This window comes from Leucoraja erinacea, chromosome 26, assembly GCF_028641065.1.
Source record: "Leucoraja erinacea ecotype New England chromosome 26, Leri_hhj_1, whole genome shotgun sequence".
In the NCBI taxonomy this organism is placed as follows: domain Eukaryota; kingdom Metazoa; phylum Chordata; class Chondrichthyes; order Rajiformes; family Rajidae; genus Leucoraja; species Leucoraja erinaceus.
This window is the reverse complement of record NC_073402.1, coordinates 27,898,242-27,921,395: the sequence shown is the minus strand read 5'-3', so window position 1 is coordinate 27,921,395 and position 23,154 is coordinate 27,898,242. Positions and strand designations below refer to the sequence as shown.

The 23,154-nt window shown below is 37.5% G+C and overlaps 1 protein-coding gene across 3 annotated transcripts; it reads right to left on the bottom strand.

The window, feature by feature from the left end:
• Positions 1–3,490: 3,490 nt before the first annotated feature.
• Positions 3,491–19,215, bottom strand: LOC129709879 (lysosomal-associated transmembrane protein 4A-like). 3 transcript variants are annotated; one of them, XM_055656524.1, is made up of 8 exons: positions 18,899–19,207; positions 13,362–13,470; positions 12,394–12,470; positions 10,348–10,479; positions 8,212–8,307; positions 6,826–6,924; positions 5,976–6,013; positions 5,486–5,623 (listed from the first exon to the last, which is right to left on the bottom strand). In XM_055656524.1, coding segments are annotated over exons 1-8 (648 nt in total). In that variant the 5' UTR covers positions 18,995–19,207; the 3' UTR covers positions 5,486–5,622. The 3 variants fall into 3 exon arrangements, with proteins under 3 accessions (XP_055512498.1, XP_055512499.1, XP_055512500.1); XM_055656523.1 differs by lacking the exon at positions 5,976–6,013 and having other exon boundaries at positions 3,491–5,623; positions 18,899–19,215; XM_055656525.1 differs by lacking the exon at positions 5,486–5,623 and having other exon boundaries at positions 5,975–6,013; positions 18,899–19,209.
• Positions 19,216–23,154: the final 3,939 nt, after the last annotated feature.

Sequence of the window (23,154 nt, the reverse complement as noted above, 5' to 3'; positions counted from 1 at the left end):
CTTCACTCAACCCATTCCGGGAACCTCACCCTTCGCTATGCAGCCTCCCCTCCATTCATAAATCATATTCAATATTTTGAAAAATCTTGTAGCCACATCCACATTTCGCCCAGATTGGGTTAACCCAAATTATGTGACTGCATTCCAGATCTTATGGGATGTTCTCTAGATATGTCGGAGTAAAGGGATTGACAACAGAATTTACCGGAAGGTAGACACAACATGCTGGAGTAACTCAGCGGGGCAGGCAGCATCTCTGGAGAGTCAATAGACTTTTATTGTCATGTGTCCCAGATAGGACAAATGAGATTCTTGCTTGAGAGAAGGAATAGGTGACGTTTCGGGTCGAGACCCTTCTTCGTCCGGAGACATATTTACTGGTCTGAATCAAAGATTATAGAGGAGCTCCTCTAGGATGGTCTGAATACCTATGGAGAACGGCACAAACATTGGTAAATCAAAACGTTTCTCTGCTTAAAATGTACCTTCCCCTGCTTCCCCTTCCCCATTCTGAATCGGATCTGATTCTGATCTTGCACGGAAGGCAACCTGACCTATTGCTTTGCCACCCCTCCAATAAGCGCCTTAAATAAGAGGCGGAGATTGTTAAAGGTCAGGACCACGTGGCCTGATAAATCACCATCGGCTTCAAAACTGTTTAAAAAAAATAATTTCCCTTTAATCATCGAAATTTAACAACGAACAGCCTTGGAAACGAAACATTCGACCCTCGGTGTCTGCGTCGGGACATGGATTACTCGGGAATATCCATTCTCCCGCCCTATTTTATCTAACCTCGCTGAATATCTTTTCAGTCCCGGTGCAGGATCTGTGTGAATTCTCGAAGATAGACACAAAATGCTGGAGTAACTCAGCGGGACAGGCAGCATCTCTGGAGAGAAGGAATGGGTGGCGTTCGGTAACTTTTGATAGTTTATTCACTCGTTCTCCATTCTCAAGGAGCAGGGAAAAATTATCTCCCAAATTTATCATTAAATTACGAAACGTATTATCGTTTATGGCCGTTAGTTTTGGACCCCACCAGCTGATGCCGAAGCATTGACTTTGAAGGCACTCTGGCGTCGCTCGGCTTTCCGCCCCATCCAGTAGCTAAACACGCTGGCTTCCAACACCCTGCGAAAACTATTTGCATCTTCTCCCGTGTCTCTCTACCCTTTTTGTGGCATGGACATGTAACGGGTTTGTAACTTGTAGCTGTATTCGGACTTCTAAATGTGGTGGACAAAATCTTGAAATATTTGACCCTTCTTCCCCACCCCACACACACAAATTTTGGAACACTTGCAAACGCAATTTCAGAAAATATTCCGTGAAATGTTACAAACCCCCAAGGCAAACAGCACACTGCTTTATATCCAGCAGTAGGGGACTACTACTGATTATCGCAGGAACAAACTCCGACTTAGTAAATATTTACTTACTCTGGTACTTTTCCAAAAATTCATTTTACAACAGATCTTCATCTATGCAAAATGGTCTGCATGAAAAATGGCTTCTTAAATGGCATGCTTTAAGGTCTGGGGGAAGAGTGGTTTAAGTGCAGGTGCCTGAATTTCCTGTGTTTGCAAATGTATAATTGATCAAACGATCTCAGAGTTTCATGTTTCCAACAACTGCACCTTCTATTGCAGAAAATTGATTCGTTGGCTGAATGCAAAGGCGATGGCAGCTTTTGATAGCAGAGGGTTAAATACAGCACAGAATCTGGCCCTTCAATCCAACGTCCATGCTGACCAAGATGTCCCATCTAAGCTAAGCTTGCGTGCGTTTGACCCATATCTTTATAAAAGGTGGCACAGCTGGTAGAGCTGCTTCCTCAATAGTGCCAGAGACCTGGGTTTGATCCTGACCTCAGGTGCTGTCTGTGTGTAGTTTAGACATTCTCTCTGTGACCGCGTGGCTTTGCTCCGGGTGCCCCTGCTTCCTTTCACATCTCAAAGACATACCCGTTTGATGGTTAATTGGCCTCTGAAAGTTGCCCCTAGTGTGTCAGTGTTGATGAGAAAATGGGATAAGATAGAACTAGTGTGAACGGGTGATCGATGGTCGGCCAAACAGCCTGTTTCCTTGCTGTATTTCTAAAACTAAATAACTAAACCCTTCCTACCCAGGTATCTTTACAAATGTCTTAAACATTTTTTATTGTACTTGCCTTGACTATTTTGAGTAGATTGATCCATATACTCACCGCCTAGTTTGAAAAGGTTACCTGTTAACTTTATATTAAATCTTTCCCTTCTCACCTAAAACCTATGCCCTCTAGTTCTTGATTCCCATCCCCTGGAAAAACTGCATTCAACTCATGATTTTATACACATCCCCTCAGCCTTCTGCGCTGCAATAAAATAACATTGTGAGCCTACCCAACCTCTCCCTAGAGCTCAGACATAAGGTAGACAAGGATACCAGCATGGGGTACAGTTACATTGCAGTGACAGAGTTGCTACATTAGTCATCCTGATATGATAACTGAAAACATTCAGATAAGTACTCTAGAAGCTCCTTCCAGCAGACTCGCTCATCCCATCTCATCTTTGAATTCAGTACAATTCCAGACCACTTCAAGTCCCTGATAGAGGATCAGGGTAACCTGGGTTACCATAACGTATAACAGCTCTTTGTTGACTGCATAAAGTTGTTGGTTGGAACATAACCAGGTCTTGGCACTACATACATCCAATAAACCAGGCAAATGAAAGGTATCCAGGTGGGTGGATACATTAAATTTCAAAAGGCAATATGCAAGTTGGCAGCAAGGAAAAGCCAAGAACAAACACGGTTCTCAGTTTAATTCTGAATGCATGAAGCAAATAATTAATCATCAAGCAAAGTAAATGTGATGGAAACCTTATATTTTCTAATTAAATTGCAATCTTTCCCCTCTTTTAGAAGGTTGCACATCTCGTCATTGTCAAACGTACTGCTGGTGGATTTTTGTAATCACTATGGTACCTATTTTATTTAAAACCTGCGCCAATTTTGACAGATGTCAAGTATAATGAATAAACTGAAGCAATGACACAGCTACATATACCGGAGGAGTTGCACATTTCAAAAACCATAACAACGATGAAAATGACTTTGAACAGAAATTAGGGAAATTAAATCACTGATTAAAACCTGATGTAATTTAGAGTGGAGTTTCCTCCACAGATATGTGAATGCAACCAAACCAGACATTCAAAAATAATGTAACTGTAAAAGGTATTTAAAATATTAAAGGGTCTCAGACTACTAATAACTACATTTTCTTACAAAAATTTGTGACAGGCTAAACAGCTTGTCAGATAATGCCATACAATTTAAATCGTTTTATTTTCAGTAACACAGGAATAATGTAAGATAGACACAAAATGCTGGAATAACTCAGTTGGTCAGACAGCATCTCTGGAGAAAAGGAATAGATGATGTCTTGGGTCGAGACCCTTCTTCAGACTGAGAGTCCCTCAGTCTGAAGAAGAGTCTCGACCTGAAACGTCACCTATTCCTTTTCTCCAGAGATGCTGCCTGTCCCGCTGAGTTACTTCAGCATTTTGTGTTTATCTTCAGTTTAAACTGTATCTGCAGTTCCTTTCTAAACAGGAATAATATAAATGTGCAGATTGTGCATTTTGTACATACAGCTTTTTCATCAACTACAAGTTTCCAACATAACGGATTTTTGCACAACTCAAAACAATTTGTATTGCTTGTATAATTTATTTAAATAAGCTCATTGTACAGAAGAACCAGCTAAAACAGATGATTTGTTACTGATTGCACTAAATGCGAGGACAACTGCAATTGCCACAGTTCAGCCATAACATATAGTACCACAGATTTCAAAATGATATAGAAAGCTACAAATATACCAAGAAAGATTATATTCTATTTGTACAATTTTACAGTCAAATTTAAAAGGGCACATTTACATCTCGCCACTTCAATGCTTCCCTATCTTTTCTCAAGTTGTGTAGTTTGAACAATTAAAAAATAATAATCAAGCCAATGTTCCTTTTAAATGGTCCATTCCACTGATAAACAAGGAACTTTACTTAAAGCACATATTATAGAAAGAGAAAATTATGGGTAATAAATAGAAAATAATTAAATACTTAAGCTATGGATTCCAAGGTTTAAAACTAAATTTAGTCAGAAAATTGTGATAAGTATTGAAAGCACGTGAAGCTTTCGTAAATAGTGACAAAAATCAAATATGTTTGAAGATGTTATTTAAGCTCAAATTCTAACTAATTAGCAGAAAGACATCTAGATGCCTTTCTCAGGTGGTCATCATGGATCAAATATTTGGTAGCCAATTGTGATTTCAAACATGAGCAACTTTGTTATTTTGAATAAAGGATTACAATATTTAAGTTCTGCTTTTTCTCTCAACTAGCCGATTGAAATCTGCTTACTAAGTCCCGCAAACAGGGAGCTCGCATGACAAATGGGTTCTGTTGTGTCGTCGCTCAATTGGTGGACTTATTGAGACTGGACAAAAATCCACTGAAGCTTCAAACTTCTACAATCAAAGTCTGATACAGGCAAACATGCAAACCCTTTCTGTCTGAGTAACGTATGACAGTACTGGAGGCAGATAAAGCAGCTTGTGCTATACATTATGATTCAGGTGCTTCTCCAGTATTCCACAAATTGCATATTAGTCCATGAGAAAATGATTGTTTAAAAATCTTAATAGTTGTTGAATTAGGCTGTAATTATTTTTTTAGTCAACTGCAACATTCCAAGCTGCTAGGAAATCATTCCTGAGTTGTGGCCATCATCTGATGACTATACTTTGGTGTCAGTAGGTATGGTAAATAAAAAGTAGTAGATAAAGAAAAACATAATGGGAAATGGATCTTTCTCAGCTCAAACGGAACCACTATAGGAGAAAAAAACCATTGTATTAGTACCGGAAGAGGGAGAAAACTTGAAATGTGTGGTTATTATCCGCTTATAATTCATTCCTGATGACCTGTTGATTCCTTTTCTAAAAGGAGTTGTTCTCTGCAGTCTGGAATTCATAGGATATAGCTCGCTGAATCTGCTGATTAATCCCAGTGTTTTGCATTTTATTTCAGAATTTTCAGGCTGCTGTTTAGTTTGATGGGCATGGTCTTAAACTATCTGGAAAACACCTGCAGCACCCAGGAATGGATGTTCATGGCCCAGGACTGAAAGTGTGACTAGTCGGCTTTAACTTTTAGCATTAAATGTGCCACTTTACAGACACACGTATGGTTTCTAATAGCTGTCAATATCAGAATTAGGTGTTTAGCAAGTACAATGGACAATAACCATAAGCATTCAAAATGTCCTCACGTGTAGGTTTTGAGATTATAATATACAACACAAAATTCTCAACGATCACATGTAACAATTATAAAACCCATTATACCCAAATAAAAAACTGTTTGAAGTTCAAGATTTTACCCAGTGCAATACTGCACGTTAACATTTTTCACAGGTACCGAACATACACATGTTCATGTCAGGCCACTGTTAAATACATTGTTGTGTCGGAAGATGGAGACTTCATCATTGGCAATTCTTCTAGTGTTTTGTTTACAACCTCCTCATTTAATGGCAACTTGATAATATGTGCTGGAGGCCGGGTCTGAATGAGAAATACATTTCATTACACACTGATAATAGTGAATAAAATAAATGAGAAAATGCAACAACTAAGGCAAATGCACAAAATAACAGATTTTTCCAAAAGGTTCATATAGTCAACATATCAAAACAAATAATGATAGAATTCGTAAGCATGATTATGGATTGGTTTAACTGAACCATGAAGCAAATGCATTTCAAATGACACAAAGAAAACAGTTGGACAGAATACATCAAATCTGTTAATATGCTACAATTGTATATCTACCCCCAAATTGTTTACAACAACTCGTTTTTTTATTTCTAAGGATGATTTGCATAATTTATAACTGCCTAAACTAAACTATACTCACTATTGAGTTTTCGGTTTAGGTGTTGGTGTAACTCCTTCCTATTTGAAAAACACAGAAACAATAAAAAAAACAATTTATATATTCAAGACTGAAACTATATACTTGACCAAGGAAAGTCAATTCCGATGTCCAACAAATACAGATTAACCTCTAAATGAACAGGCATTAGTTATCTTCATATGTTCCCAAGAAATTCCAACATCTTTTAGCAAATGAAATCAGTATCATGCTACAGACTTGTAATAAAGGTCAAGTATAATATAATTGGAAATCTGTTAACATAATATGTGAGTGAGCCATGTAATCAACACAGTTCCCATCTGATTTAGTATGTGTTGGGTCGCCTAAACATAGCGGGGCTACATGTCTTTAAAGGGCTGTGGGAAGGAGTAAGGTGAAGAGACGCTGTGGACACATGCTTTATCGCAACTTGAAATTGCACAAACATTCAATCTAACTACAACGATCCTGATACTTGAGTAACACATTGCACCAGGACAGATCAGTCAGTTGTGATGGTATCCGATCTACCTCACTGTTTTAGTTTCCAAGGGGAAGATTTGAGAGAATAATGACCCATTGGAAATGTACACATAATTAGTATAAACTCCACCAGTGTAACCATGCGTATTACCAGAAATTCTTACCAATTTCATAATATCCATCAGTATAACATTACAATCAGCAGACGTTCAGAGATAACGCATCCACATGGTTCATGGGCAAAATCTCCATATACTTGGCTTCTAATATAAACAGTTAAAATCTCTGGTTTGACCATAGCCAAAGGAAGGAAGGCAGCATATTTAATATACATCTATTTCCTGCTCATTGTTCAAGTGAAACCAACCCGAGCACGAAGATCAAGGAGCGTGTCCACCAAGCTGCTCTCGTGTTCCAAATCCTTAATAAACTTGTAGCATTTGTACACAGCACGGATGAAGTAGCACTAGAGTCAAAAATCAGAAGACGATTTGGGTCACAATACTTACATCAGCAATGTTTGTGCACATTCATGGATATCAAATAGGATTCACGCTATGATGTAAAAAATAGTTTTATTATTTTAATTGAAATTGCCTGGCAGTAAATAAAAATACAAGGTTTGGGAGGCAGCAACATATTAAATTCCTTTTAAGTTGTCACTGGTTAGTTTACACTGAACTTTGTAGAGGCAAAAAAAACAATAAGTACAATTCAAGTAACTTTTGTGTAGTTTGTGTAGTAACATTTAATGTTACCTTACGTTTTATGTCTCCTCCCATTTACTGTTCTTCTTAGATATTGTGAATATAGAGCAAATTGTAGTTTGAGGAAAGAATTAATTCCAAAACTATATGTATTTCTTAGCGGAAGCTATAACATGCCAATTAGCCTTCATGCTTTTACTTGATTTACTGCAGTAATCAAGATACCAACAAATAAAGTACAATTATCACTGCATAGAATTATTGGAATGTCAATCTGAACTAGAATTTACAAATCAGTGGAGGAACTATTTTAGCTTCCAACTATGACCAAAGCAAATACTTGAGTAAAGGAAAGGGGGAAGAACTGTCAAGGTCTTCAGTCAAGAGGCACCTTCCTGATTGCAGAAGTACAAACCTCTATTAAGCAAGAATAAGTATTAAACAAGCACCAGAGTTCCACTTTAAAAGCAATGGGTGCATTACTAAATGTACCACAGTGGGGCAGCACAGTGGGGCAGCTGCTGGATGGGGCTGCTTTAGTGATGCAAGTTCAAACCTTACCTCTGCTGTTGTGGACAAAGCAGTAGAATCTCGAGATGGGTTGATGGCAACATAGGCAGAATAGGTTACAGGGAAAATTAGTGAGGGAATGTGTTTGCTCTGCAAGCTGGCATAAACCCGATCGGCCAAACTGGCCTCCTTCAATATTGTGTGGAATTATCAAAACATTTGAAGTATCAAAATACTTCAGTACATCAAGCAGAAAAAATATTAACTCCAAAGAGAGGCAGAAAGGACCTGGTGTACAAGTATTTCAACAACCATTAATTTGACATTGCAATTCAAATTTAGACCAAAGATTTCACTTAAGATCTTCAGCATTAAAGAAGAGCAGTCAGTCGTTCCACTATATCTTGATGCACGTATTATGCAGTGAGTTATCAAAACAACATGCTGATTGTCCCTAATACATTTGTTAACATTATTACTGTTATATTTTATGACACCAAAATGAATTTGATATTCAGCAAGTTTGGATTTCTTACCTTTAAAAGCATAACTGATATGAACATAAGTGAAAACATAATCATTGCTCTTCTGCTGCCTGGGCCAGAAACAGCTTCCTTTTCTGGGAAAAAAAACTTAGCACGAAAAATATGATTTACTTAAAATACAACCCATACATACATAGCACAAGTTCTACATGCCAACCCTCCTTTGAATGTTAAAAAAGTAAGTTTGGTGAAGTTACTAATTATAAGCAGTGAAAATCAAATCAAACCCAGACGAATGGGATGAATATCCCGTCTGTACACTAGCTATAAAGAATCCATGTGATCAAATAAACATGTGGGATACTTCCAAGTGAAAAAAACCCACTTTAATTCCACCTGGGCAACCAAGCTGTACAATTGCAGAAAAATAGTGGTAAGCATCTCTTCAAAAAGTTAGTAAATTAACAAATATATCAGCATGTCAAGAAATGTCTTGAGATTAGAATCTCTGGATTGCAATACGTCGCAATGACAACAACATGACCAATCCTAAAATCTAGAAACAAAGACCTGCAGATGCTGGATAGTTTAAGTGCTGGAGTAACTCATGGGGCTCTGGAGAAAAATGATGGGTGACATTTCGGTTCTGAAGAAAGGTCCCGACCCAAAAGTCACCTATTCCTTTTCTTCAGAGATGCTGGCTGACCCGCTGAGTTACTCCTGCACGTTTGTCTGCCTAAAATCTAGAAGGTGAGAATACATATTGATCAGGAAATCTAAAAAAAATCTGCATTTATGTGGCATTTTTTCAGGTAGGAAAACATTCCAATAACTTGCATGAGAGTGAAGGTTGTACAAATGAAAATTAACATTAGCATCAAAAATGGATTAGCAGGAAAAAATAAAAGCAGGAATGTTTTAGGGAACATATCACAGAGTGAGGTGGGGAACAGACAGATTTAGGGAGGGGGATTTCACTGTGTAGGTCACAGATGACTGAAGGCACCACCGATGAGGATGAGAAAACCCCCCACAAATGGCCAAGTTAGAAGACTGCATGAAATTATTAAAATTCAAGATGTGATCTGAAGGAAAGATACTAAATCTGTGCAGATAGATAGGTGAGGAAGACCTAATGTGGATTAGGATATGAATGATGCACATTTATTTCTGGACTGGTGGGATATAAGAGCAGATGAGAGATTTAGCAATAGGTCACTTCAGGTGCAATAGAGCTGAGTGTTACTACATACATGGAAATAGACATTATGTGATAAGGATAATGTGACAGGAACTTAATTCAAGACCAAATTGGTCAAGCTGTCTGGGTCACCTTGTGACAGTGGACTGAGAGCAGTCAGATTCTCTCTAGAGGAATGATTATGGTTTCGCATGGGAAAAGTTCATCTGATTCTGTTTTCTTGTTTAAATAAAGGAACTTACTACTTAACTGCACTTTAGTTGAAGTAATTTGTAAAGTTGTCTGTTAACTCTTCAGTTTATTTTCACTTCCATGAGAAGTTTGTTAATGATGCTGGACAGGTCTGGACAGGCCAGACATCCAAAAAAAATAATACTAGTCCCAGTTCTGCCACCTGAACACCAGGAAGGCTGAACAAAAGGCAGGAGCGCTGAATGATGGGGAAGGAGATGATATTGGAGATTGAAGAGTGGCACCTGGATGTGTCATCTTCAGATGGAAGGAAGCATGCAAGATATAGTTGGTGGCAGCCAAGGGTAGATTCTAGGGATTTGTGATATTGCTGGTGGTTTAAGAGGAGACCCTGCCAAATATTTTTCTATCATGACTTAGAACTAGAAGACAACATTACCACTCAATTGAATGACAAGGATGTTGAAACAGTCAATTCTGCTGGAAGCTATAAAAATGGATGTGAACTGATGTGAATGTGCACTAGAAGGATACTACTTGTAAGTTTAAGCACTGAAGTAAGCTGGAAACATAAATAGCAGGGAACATGCCAGGGGACAACTGACATGATGGGATGCAAGGACAGGGAAAATGGTGTGTTATTTTACAATAGTGTGATAACAAAATATTTCTGGGGAATAACACCCAAGGCATGGGAACACCATTTACAGCAATTTAATAAACGCAAGCTGGAGAGGAACAAAAGAGCAATAATTTTCAATTCCAAGTCGAAAGCAAGCAAGTTAGGTACTTACCACGTTTTTAACATAATACTTGACATGTACGCGTTCTGGTAACTCAACGTAGATGCCAACTACTTCTATGCAATAGATGATGAAGTCCACTACCAGGTAAATTATAAATGGAATCAGAAAATACGGATAGTACTAGATCAGAAAATAAACATGGAAAAATAAATCAGTAGCAGTATTAAGTTTCCCATGTTAATGGGGTTGGTTAAACTGGACAACTATGAAATAATTACTTATGCAAGATATGTTACTTATGCTTCAATTGCCAGAAGAATTCATCCAAATCCATTACCAAATCAGTGCAAGATATCAAAGCATTTCGCGTGGATGTCCCATAAGTAAAAAGTACGTTTTACACTGGAGATATTTCCTACCCACAAACCAGCCACATTCAAATCACCGTGAGGAGTATCTATTAATTGTAGACGCTGGCACACCTTACTGAATGTTTTTTTTTTTTTTAAAGATAACATTTTAAGATAGGGTCTGTTAGCATAATTTAAAAAGTTTTCAAAAGTTATGGATGTGTCAACGTTAATTAAAAGCTTATTATTTGCTATATCTGTTTATAATTAGTCTATCAGAAGGCAGGCTCAATTCTTTTTTTTTCTTTTTTTTTTTTAATTAGAAGTTCAGTACATTACAATAGTACAAGCCAAATATATCTTATTACATTACATTATCAAATATATCTTATTACATTTATTGCACCACTTCATTTTTTAAGCTTTAAAGCGAGAGAGAGAGCAATGAAGACAAAGGCCGAAGCAGCAAATTTAATATCATACTTTATAGCACTATTCTAAATATAGAAATACCATCAATCGACGGTATTAGAAGTGACTGGGAACAAGAGCTAGCTATAAAATTTTCAAAAGAGAGGTGGGATAAACATTTACTATATGTGCATAAATGCTCAATCAACGTAAGACACACTCTAATTCAATTTAAAATCTTACATAGATTATACTATTCAAAAACCAAAATAAGTAAACTTTTTCCTAACGTCTCACCTATTTGTGATAAATGCCTATCTCAAGAAGGTACTATAACACACTCATTTGTTTTTTGTATAAAAATTCAAAGATTTTGGACAGAAATTTTGAAATCTTCACAAAATTATTTAAAATAAAATTGATACCAAAAGCAGAATGGATTATCTTTGGAACAATGGAAGGTAGCCCTGAACTAAATGTGTTTCAAAAAAGGCAGGCTCAATTCTAACACCATGGATATAGTTTGGATCAATTTACCCCCTTTTGCCTCTTGCTTCTTTTCACAACCTGAAAATAAGTTTTGCCATAGGACAGCTATACGATGATTGGCTGACATTTGACTCCTTTGGCAGGCAGATACAGAGTGGTAGCTGTGTGGAATGAGCTTCCAGTGGAGGTGGTGGAGGCAGGTTCGATTTTATCATTTAAAAATAAATTGGATAGGTATATGGATGAGAAAGGAATGGAGGGTTATGGTCTGAGTGCAGGTAGATGGGACTAGGTGAAAATAAGTGTTCGGCACGGACTTGTAGGGCCGAGATGGCCTGTTTCCGTGCTGTAATTGTTATATGGTTATATGTTTACACAAGTCTTTCATGTTCTCATGACATCCCAAAACTAACCAAATTGTTCTGAAGTGCAATCACTCCTGTAACATAGGAAATACAGTGCCCTCCATAATGTTTGGACAAAGACCCATTTATTTATTTGTCTCTGTACTCCACAATTTGAGATTTATAATAGAAATAAATCACATGTGGTTAAAGTGTACATTGTCAGATTTTAATAAAGGCCATTTTTACACATTTTGGTTTCACCATGTAGAAATTACAGCAGTGGTTATACATAGTGGAGTACAGTCATGAACCTGTACATGTGGAGATGTTCCTACTAGTACATAGCATCCTCATACTGGCAATCTTACCAGTTTTACAAGTTTGCTCTAATACCATTTTTATTGTGTATAAAAAGGAATGCGGCTTTGCACAATTTAAACAGATGCATACTTCAGATATATAGTTGCTAAATTACCATACATCTGGCAGCTTCTTACCTTAATAATTCCATAAACTGCCAAGCCACTGACAGCAGTCAGGAAAATGTCAAAAATAAGGGATGTAAAAGTGTCCACTGAAAGACATAGTACATTTTTAACATTAATAGGAAATGTCTGTGAATAATGTCAGTATACTGTTACAATTAATCATCAAATCAAATAGAACATTGCCTTAGGATTGATAAGCACTGTACATAGATTTTACCTAGAGTCCATAGAATTGCATTTTAATTGAATTAGTTAACATAATAGAATAATTAGCCAACATTTTAATAATTCCAATTCAACTGAAATTGGATGTGAAAGAAAACTACTGTGCATATATATATAGCACCTATTGCAAGCTCAATGTGGTCTTAAATGCTTTGCAGCTAATGAAGTGCATTAATCCTTTGATAGCAATCTTTTAGGAATGTTAAATTAGGGGCAAATATTGTTCTCTACACTGAATATGTGCTATTCATTAAAATAGTGTTAAAGGACTTTTTGCAGCACTTGAGGGGACAGATGAGATTTCAGTGCAAGATGCCATTCCAAAGCCATCTGACAGCTCTGACAGCAAAGCACTCTCTTAGTACTACACTGGAATGGCAGCCTGGATATGTGCACTGATCGATAAACCTATAACTTTGAGACAGAGTCAAAAACATTCAAATTCTCAGGCTATTTTCTTGTGCAGCCATGAGACTTTTGAACGTGCATATCAAGGCCAAAAAAAATAAATAAATAATAACAATTGCTCATCATGGGAGATGTGAGCGGAATAAGCATTCAGGATAAATGGGTTAATAAACCTTCATTTGATTTAATAACAGCTGCCAAATCAAGTCACTTTAGCAAGTTGTTTTCTTTTTTTTCACCAAATGATCTACAAATTTAGAATAGATTGTTGTGAATAACATTGAAGATTTTCTAATCTAAACTGCATTAAAAATCGGGAAAAAACACTCAAAGTATTCACCTACCTCCCTGAAAAAAGCCTTCAAAATGAATACCGACCACAGAAACATCTACTTTTGAATCTGGCCTGAATAATCTCACCAGTTCAAATCCAGCCATTACAGTCCAGATAACCTATCAGAATACAAATTATTTAGCTATTATCTAATGGGTACATCAACAGCCGTCAATCAATGTTCAATAAGAGTGGACATTCAATAACATTTTTTTTTTCTTTAAACCTCCACAAAGAGCGGAGAGGAACTTCTGCAAGGAGTTATCAAACATCTACTCAAATAAAAGATGAGCAGATGAATTTTCAGTTGTCTTACAAAGAGAAGATATTCTTTCCGACTGCTGTAAACACACAAGGCATGAATATTTTTCAATGTATTAGAAAAATCAATCAAGTAAAACTGCAATATTTCATTTTGCATGCATGCTTCTTGGATTCATCATATGACAAAAAGGTAATAAAATATGGATCAAAGTCTAAGTTGTTAACATCTCATGTCATTCAAATTGCAGATGTATTTATGATATGCAAGACATGAGCAGCGTATTTCGCTGATCACAAGATCACAGAGAGAACAAGTTAATAATAGACATATTTAATATTATTTGAGTGACAGTATCAGACCAGAACTAATCTTTGTTTGTCCATTGCACAAAAGGGTCTTTTATATCTGCTTGAGATAATAAACATACATTAAAGCAAGTCAAATACAAGTCAAGTTAATAATGCAACCTTGGATGTTATACTTAGGGTAAATCCTCTCAAATTTGAAAGGCAAACAAGCAAGCTCTAAGAGGATACGAAATAGAGCCACATGAACATTTAAAAGCAATCAGCACTTCTTTCAGGATTCATCAATGTATTTTTCTCTCAAGTACATGCCAAGGTCCCATTTAAAGATCAGTAGGAATTTAAAAACAGTGGTCAATAGTTAGTGAGCGTGCCCATAAAGCTGCTGCAATTACATTATATACGTGCTCTCCAACCTTGTCATTCTAAAACCTAACTGGATTGTATTCAGTCCCTTTAACATTTTTGAAAGCTTCAATTGCATGTATTTGTTTTCAGTCTATACTCTTATTAGATTCAGATTCAATTTTAATTGTCATTGTCAGTGTACAGTACAGAGACAACGAAATGCATATTAAGTAATACTCCAATGATTAGGACCATATTAAATGATTGAAGTTATTCCCCTGTGTATCATCTCCATAGCATTATTCACCTTCACCATGTGAAAGGAACAAAACAGATGGCATTCCAAAGATAGCCACTGCTAAGTGTTGGAGTAACTCAGTGGGTTAGGCAGCACCTTTGGAGAAAAAAGGATAGGTGACGTTTCAGGTCGGGACCCTTCTTCAGACTGAAAGGGAAGGGTTAGGAGAGTTGGAGGGGTTGAGTGGCGAGAATAGATCAGGCCCAATCTGGGCCAGCAACAAATGACCTCAGGCAGGCAGTGTGGTGCCCTGGTAGGCCAATTGTTGGCGAGGAGAGGCGTGAAGAGGGATACAATGTGGTGAATTGTGGAACTGGTTAAATGACTAGGGTGGAGGAAGGGGTCAAGGGGGGAGGGGAGTGCATTCCGATTGCAAAAACACTAATGCACTAAAGCATTAAACAGTCCAAATATATGCCTTAAGTTGTGCTTGTTTAGTCATGGTCATAAAACCTAAAATTGTATTTCCTTTTTCAGCTGATGGATAAAGTTCTCTTTTAAATACTCCTTTCTGCAGCAGGTAACTTTGAATGTTACACACAAGCTTGGGAGTTTCTCAGCCATGTGAAACTGAACTTGGACACAATGAAAAGACAGGGGTCGCCTACCAGGGTCATTACCCAATAGCTCTAAATTGGTCAGCACCTTGTTTTCATCCAATTTACCACCATCTAAGAATTTAGGAGGCGTTTTCTTCTCAAAAATAATATATACAGAAAAACTATATACAGGGAGGCGGTGGAAGATTTACAATCCAAGTACATATCTGAATGCTGAAAATGTTCAGCAGGACATTCAGCAGTATCAGTTGACAAACAAATGTACTGATTTCAGTCAGTGACTTTTCAACTTCCCCAATCTTAAAACTAAATAATAATTAATGACCCCATGGAATTCAGCAGATAATTGAAACCATTAGATTTGTAACTATTTGGATTAATCCATCTCCTAATTATGTAAGTCAGTAAAACTGAAATGATGTAATCATTCCTCTGAAAATGGATCTATGGTCATTGAGAATTAGAAATTTACCTCAAATCAGCTATTTTGTTGGTGTCCTTCCTTCTATGATGACCAGAAGGGGGAATGTTTTCTGAAGATTATGTAATATTGATTTTTTAAATAATTCTTCAGCCTATTAAGTAGTCTATGCCAGGATGCAACTGTTAAAAGGCTGATAAACGGCAAGTAACATTCACTCTTCAAGTACAAGGCAATGAGAATCTCAGAGCCTGATCTCTCTTATGGGATCTCCCACCATGGGATACCACTATTAGTGTGAAACTTAAAAATGGGACAAACCATAAATGTAACTGCTGCAACAGTAGGTCAAAGATTGGGTATTCTGCACACGATATCAAAATCTTCAACACAATGGTTAAATTACTGGACTAACAGTCAACTCCAAATAATTGATTCAGTAACACGATGGCAGCTGAGGAATTTATATTCAGTTAAATACAAACAGATTTAAACAAAACTAATCTCAGAGCCAGTATTGACCTATGAGAAAGCCAAAAACACAACTGGCTCACCAATGTCCTTCAGGGAAGAAAAAGTGCAATGCCAGACTCATTAACGTACTTGATTCATAACTGCCTCCTCAGCAATAAGAAGTTGTCAATAAATGCTGACAATAAATGATGTCCACGACCCATGGTTGAAATAATAAAACAAATTAATAAAAATGTACAGCAAAATATTCTTCACTTGGCCAGATGAACACCTAAGCAGCTTGATATCATTCAAAACAGCAGCTCACATAGCAGTCTATCTAGTAGCCTGAACATTCAATAGACAATAGGTGCAGGATAAGGCCATTACGAGCCAGCACCGCCATTCAATGTGATCATGGCTGATCATCCCCAATTAGTACCCCGTTCCTGCCTTCTCCCCATATCCCCTGACTCCGCTATCTTTAAGAGCTCTATCTAGCTCTCTCTTGAAAGTATCCAGAGAACCGGTCTCCACCGCCCTCTGAAGCAGAGAATTCCACAGACTCACAACTCTCTGTGAGAAAAAGGGTTTCCTCGTCTCCGATAAGACTTACCCCTTATTCCCTCTTTTCCAATGCTTCATGAGACTATAGGATGTACTATCTACCAGATGCTCTTCAGAAATCTTCCACGGCTCCTTTGTCAGCACTTTCCAAACAGCAACCTGTACCACTTAGAAGGACAAGATCAGAAGGCATTTGGGAACACTATCATCTGCAAGCCCATCTCCAAGTCATACACCACTCAACCTTTGGTAATATATTTTCATCCCTTTATTATTGGTTAAAATTCTCACGTATTTGTAACTTCACTGGTAATCAGCATCTCTAATTAGCAAGTTTGATTGATCATTGACATTCCATAGCCTTAGAATTATCCGATCAAAGTGTCAAGGCAGCATCACACAATCAATGATCAGATGCAATGAAGACCATAACAGCCACTCACACATTGCGGGAAAGAATAAAGCAGAATAAACCAGTTACTGAGACCCATATACACTTAATATCAAATGTAAATTCATATGCGGTATAAAATTCTCTTATATCAGAGTTTTGAACATCAAACTGAGGCTATATGGCTATGTATTATCCCATTTATTTAAAGTGTAAAGAATTCAAGGAATCAAGGGATATGGGGAGAAAGCAGGAAAGGGATACTGAATCAGGATGATCAGCCTTGATCACATTGAATGGAGGTGCAGGCTCAAAGGGCATAATGGCCTACTGTACCTATTGACTATGTTTCTATGCAATTTTATTGTTAATTGGGGTATGTTTTAGATATATCCAGGCATCTTAAACAGTTAATCAATTATGTGAATCACAAAACTCATATGCAATGGTTTCAAGAAGTCAGCATTGTTCTAGGATTACAGGATGATGCTGGAATAATAAGCAGTTTTTGGTAGATAAGTATAGTCTTCAATTGGGCTTATGTGCAAGTCTGGCACACCATCTGTATCTTCTGTACTGTACATTGATAACAGCCAGTTGGTTTTAAGAGCGCCTAGGCATTGAAATGGAGGGTAATATACAGCTGAGAGGTTTGGTAGGTATAGAAATGTCAGAATTAATGCAGACTGCAGGCTGGACAATTTGGATTTATAAAATGCTTTGAAAATAAATATAAAGTGCTGGAGTAACTCAGCGAGTCAGTTAACATTTCTGGAGAACAAGGCTGGGTGACGTTTCAGGTCGGGACCCTTTTACCCGAAGTGTACTGGGCAGATACATAACCAAGGTTGGGAATATGAACATTGGTTGAGAGCGATACCAAATATGATGGTCATATGCCTAGCTAAGGATAAGTAAACCCAAGAGATAACAAGACCAAATGCCAACAGTTTAACTGGTTACCCATGAGATTGAAAAACCGAATGCACCACAAAAGTTCATCTCATTTTCACCCGACAGTTTACAATGGCCTGTTTCCTTTATCATCGTTACTTTTTTCCATATCTTTCATTCATTGATCTTTATCTCTCCACATCATCGTCTATATCTCTCGTTTCCCTTATCCCTAACCAGTCTGAAGAAGGATCTCGACCCCAAACATCTCCCATTCCTTCTCTCCAGAGATGCTGCCTGTCCCACTGACTTACTCCAGCATTTTGTGTCTATCTTTGGTTTAAACCAGCATCTGCAGTTCCTTCTTACACAAAGGTTCGCCTATCTAGTACACCCCATAAGATTGAAAGACCAAAATGCATCCAAAAAGATCGATGGGAAATTGGGCTAAGGATGAGTTCTTAAATGATTGATCCTAAACCAAAAGAAATAAATTGTGGTTAAAAACAAAACCTTACCCATTCCTTCCCCCCTCCCTCAATATAAGAAAGCAACATGGGTTAATGTTTTAAAATAAATATGCCATTATTGAAAAAAACCTCAAACGTTAAACTTAAAGAAGTATTTCTAAACAGAAAGGTTTTAATTTTGAAGGCCAGGTTCCATCACTAACGGCCGGGGTGGGGGGTGGAGGGAGGAGCTCGCGCCCGCCGACCGTTATCGTCCGCCCGCCAGCCAGTGGCGGCAAGAGAAGGCCTCAAATGCAGCAGCCGGCCCGCCCCGCCCCAAAACATCAAAACAGACGCATCTCCTCACTGCAAGTGTTCATTTCCTTTACTGCTAATTGCTTAACTTTTAAAGAAAATGCGCCGTGGCTTAATTTTTTATCAATAATGGTCGTTGGCGCCTCAAGCCACCGCCTCATGACCTGCCCTCTGTAGCCCGGGTGGGGATTCACCTCACATACACACACACATGTTCGTCGGTTCATTATTTTGTGCCATCATTTTGCTTGCTATTTCGTTTTCAAATTTGCCGCACTAACCGTGTAAGTAGCGGTCAGGATGATGCAGCCTGTTCGGAAGTGGCAGCAGAGGCACCTGTTACTGCCCTGGTAAAAGTTGGAGAAGAATCGCGCCATCTTCCCCGCTCACAGTGTTGGCCAAAGATACTAGAGGAGCTCCTCTAGTATCTTTGGTGTTGGCTCCCTGTCTCTGTAAACATGGACCAGTGTTTGTGTGTGTTGTGATGCGGGGGACAGGTCGCTCAGGCTGGCTGTTGTCCGTTAAACGGCGCCCGATGGAACTTCTAGCGTCGCCACTTCCTGCTTCCACCGCATGACACAACAAACAAAAGATCCAAACTTTAATTCAAAGCCTTCTCCCCCTTTCCCCACATAACTCCATGTGAAGCAAAGATACCAGAGGAGCTGTGAAGTGTGAATCCGCACTTGTAGATTCATTTTATCTTTTTTTTGATAAGTTATTGTTTGGTATCTTGTCAATTTATACTTTGATATATAACACCATCTGTTTCTGGTGACGATAAAGTTTCCAATGTTTAAGAAAGAACTGCAGATGCTGGGAAAATCGAAGGTAGACAAAAAAGCTGGAGAAACTCAGCGGGTGAGGCAGCATCTATGGTCCTTGGCTCCATAGATGTTGCCACACCCGCTGAGTTTCTCCAGTTTATTTGTCTACATAAGGTTTCCAATGTAATGTTTACGATTATTGGGATGCTTAATGATGGGTTGCGATACATTCTTATTAAAATATTTGATAAGAAACACCAACTCCATCCCCCACCCCTCCATATTGTCCCCTCAAGGATTTGACCTAAAAATGAGTGAGGCATGGTAAGTAGACCATAGCAGTATTCTGTGCCAGTAATGTACGTGCATTACATATTTGAGCACCATAAGCCAATTTGGGCACAAGGTTTTGAAGCAACTGTTCAAATTATATCACCCTGTTATATATTAGAATTGTTACAAAATAAAACTATTCCAAAAATGTTTGTGGCAGTCATTTTGTGTTATTTTGTTAAACAGCAAACAATGGTTTCAAAAAAGGAATCAACGTTCTCTTGCAAGAATGAATTGAAATAGCTACAGTTTTGTTGTAGAAGCAAATGTACCAATTGTACCTTGTTATTCAGTGTAGAAAATGTACAGGTACCCACCTATCTTGTAAATAAACAGTTTCAGCCACAGATTTGCGTCTTGAAATGAGCTAAAGAAATAGAACTCTCGGAATAAATGGTAAAAATTCCATATCACCAGAATGATGTCAATGTTGAAATTGACTGAAAAAATATCAACAGTAACCTATGGTCATTGCATACACTGCGTACATGAAATATGCCTGAAATGATTGTTCAATTACAACCCAAAATCAATTGAATTGGCAATGAATTTGTGGAGATGCTTGAAAATTTAAGCAAAAATGGAAAGAGTTTAATGAAAGACATGAGTGATTTAAATAAGGCTCACTACATCTTTACGTGGATGTTAGAGCTAAGCTGCGACCTTTACAACAGCTGCAAACTAAGTGAGCCAGCGAATAGAAGTCTTTGAAAAATTCAACAAGCATTTGAGCCAAAATCAGATCACTGCATCCACAGCTACTGTATAAATTCCAAAGCTTGAGGCAGGAGCCAAAAAAGCTTATTGATGGTTTCCTTTCAAAGACTTAGCAAGGTGAGGAATAAATGCAAATTCATGGAAATTGACTAAATGGTTCTTGGACCAACTGATCCGAGAGTCAACCTATGCAACAAGGCAGAAAACATTAATTTGGAAGGAGTATCTTGAGCTATAGTCAGAATGTAAATGTAGAAGTTGACTTCTCAAACAGTCCCGAGAAAGGAATTAGGTTAGTTGATGGAGATGAAAGAATAAAATAAAACAGAAAGTAGGGTAGGCAGAAGTTGTGGACTATCATGTAATTTTACATGGGGAAATTGCAAATTGAAAGGTCATCAGGCAGAATGAACAAAAAGGACAAATGATAAAAAAAAACTAAATTAGGACATCAACACCACAGAAATTGACAGAGAGTTTGAGCATACACCAGCTATTGGTACTACATATGTATGAAATGCTCAAATATTCCAGGGAAATGAAATCCACATTATCATGCAGACAAGAAAAAGGATGAGAAACAAGCTCACATTCATCAAGAGCTAAATAAAACTGGGTGTAGGAGGGAGTGCAAAATAACATGATACCTCTCAGGCTATAATACTAAAAGCCTGAAAGTAAGAAGATAGATGAAGCAAAATATTATGATGATGACACGTGGAGGAAGCAAAATTCCACAACTTGAAATGAACAAATTTGGAGGGATGCATAATGGGAAAACATGAAAAGCAGTTGAGGGGGCTAAGAAGTTAGAAGGAACTGCAGTTGTAAATGATAGACGAAACAACATTGATCATTGAAATCAACAAGACTGAAAAGTGCCTTGTAACAAGAAACATAACAGACCTAATTTAAAAGTTCAGTCTGAAGAAGGGTCTCGACCCGAAACGTCACCCATTCCTTCTCTCCAGAGGCATACAAAGATGAAGATTTGCAGATGCATTTTTTCATTGATTGAAGGAAAGATTGTGCTACTCATTCAGATTATTTTGTGTGTACTATGAATGAAGGTAAATTGTGCATCACAATTCCCTTACCTATTTTTCAATGTTGTAGAGTTTGGCCTTCCAAAATGATTGACGGAGATATGTAATGTCTACAGTATTAACTGAAGTAGGATTATTAACGGTAAAACCAACAAAAATAGGAGGTGGTAGTCATTGAACCTAAAGAAATGTGAATAAACAGTTTTTTTTAACGAAAACACCTAACTGACTGTCTGAAGAAAGAAAGAATTAGTGATTCAGCTGTTGCACTGTTAAAGGAATGCAGGTTCAACATAAAATATGGTATGAGCCATGGATTTCTACTGAAAAAGTAATTTGATTTACAGAACTTTTTGTGGCTTTGACCTTTGAATGTCTATTGAAAAGGTAATTTGACTCACGGAACATTTTGTGGCTTTGACCTTAGAATGTCTATTGCTATGTAGCTGTTAGAATGTGAATGCAGGGCAACGTTGTCAAGTACAAGATTTCTACGCATTCTTGATGGCACTGTTGAAAGGTACCTTATGTACCAACTAAATCGTTTTTTAAATGTTGACTTTATATATACCTTTGTAGAGCATGATAGTACATGAAAAAGCTGGAAGAAAACCAAAGCATTTAACTATAGTATCTAGGTAAGAAACATAAAATAAAGCAACTATATTTTTAACTGTCTAGACTCCCCTTGAATGGTGTCCAAAACTAAGTGGTCAGCATATTAATGCATATTATTTTTAATGTGAAATAATCCTAAAGATATTACTATTTTTCAGGAAACACAGTAGAATTTCATAGAAACATAGAAACATGGAAAATAGGTGCAGGAGGAGGCCATTTGGCCCTTTGAGCCAGCACCGCCATTCAATGTGATCATGGCTGATCATCCACAATCAGTAACTCGTGCCCCCCTTCTCCTCATATCCCTTGATTCCGCTAACCCCTAGAGCTCTTATCTTATTTCAAAATAAAAAGCGAAATGAATTAATGTACTCAATATTATAGAGGATGTTAAAAAGTGGCTTCATTGTTCTTGTTTAGTGAAGTGGAAACATTCATAATCTCAGTTGTTCATCATTGCTTTAGTTGAATAGTGTGTTGATATCCCAGATGAGGATAAGAATCAGTTAACCTGACTATGAACATAGTCATTGCCATTATTAACCAACAAAGGTTTTCCATTTCAAATCAAATTTGCTGTTGGGTTTCCAAAGTGATGCTTAGGAGACCACAGTTTTGACAATATGTAAACATATTAAATGCCTCTCAATGCAACAGTTCTAAGGTCCACTGTAGTGAGTCCCCTGAGGATCTTTTGCTAAACCACAGCAGCTTGTATGACCCTTTTCTTTGTGGCTGCATCTTTTTGGCTTATCCTTAATTTTGCTTTTACATTTATCATTGACTGGTTGTAATAATTCTGTTTCTCCCCATGTATTTGTAGCATTTTTTGGGCCAGTATCTTCACCGGTTTCTTTTTTGGCAAATTATCTGGATTAGAATGCTAATCCAACTTTTGTTACGTCTCTGCAATAGGCTGAATTTCTATTCCATAAATCAACGCAAATATGAAGATTGTTACAAGCACAATGGACATGCTGGGATTTATACTTATAGGAATTTGTAATGTACAATATTACTTAAATCCAAAGAAAATCAGTATGGAGAGAAAAT

Excerpts from the sequence above, each read along its gene's own strand:
- LOC129709879 (XM_055656523.1), bottom strand. The coding sequence starts at position 18,994 with ATGGCGCGATTCTTCTCCAACTTTTACCAGGGCAGTAACAGGTGCCTC. Across the intron at positions 13,471-18,898 it reads TCCTGACCGCTACTTACACG|GTTATCTGGACTGTAATGGC; the intron begins GTTAGTGCGGCA and ends GTATTCTGATAG. Across the intron at positions 10,480-12,393 it reads CAGTTTATGGAATTATTAAG|TACTATCCGTATTTTCTGAT; the intron begins GTAAGAAGCTGC and ends TTTCTGATCTAG.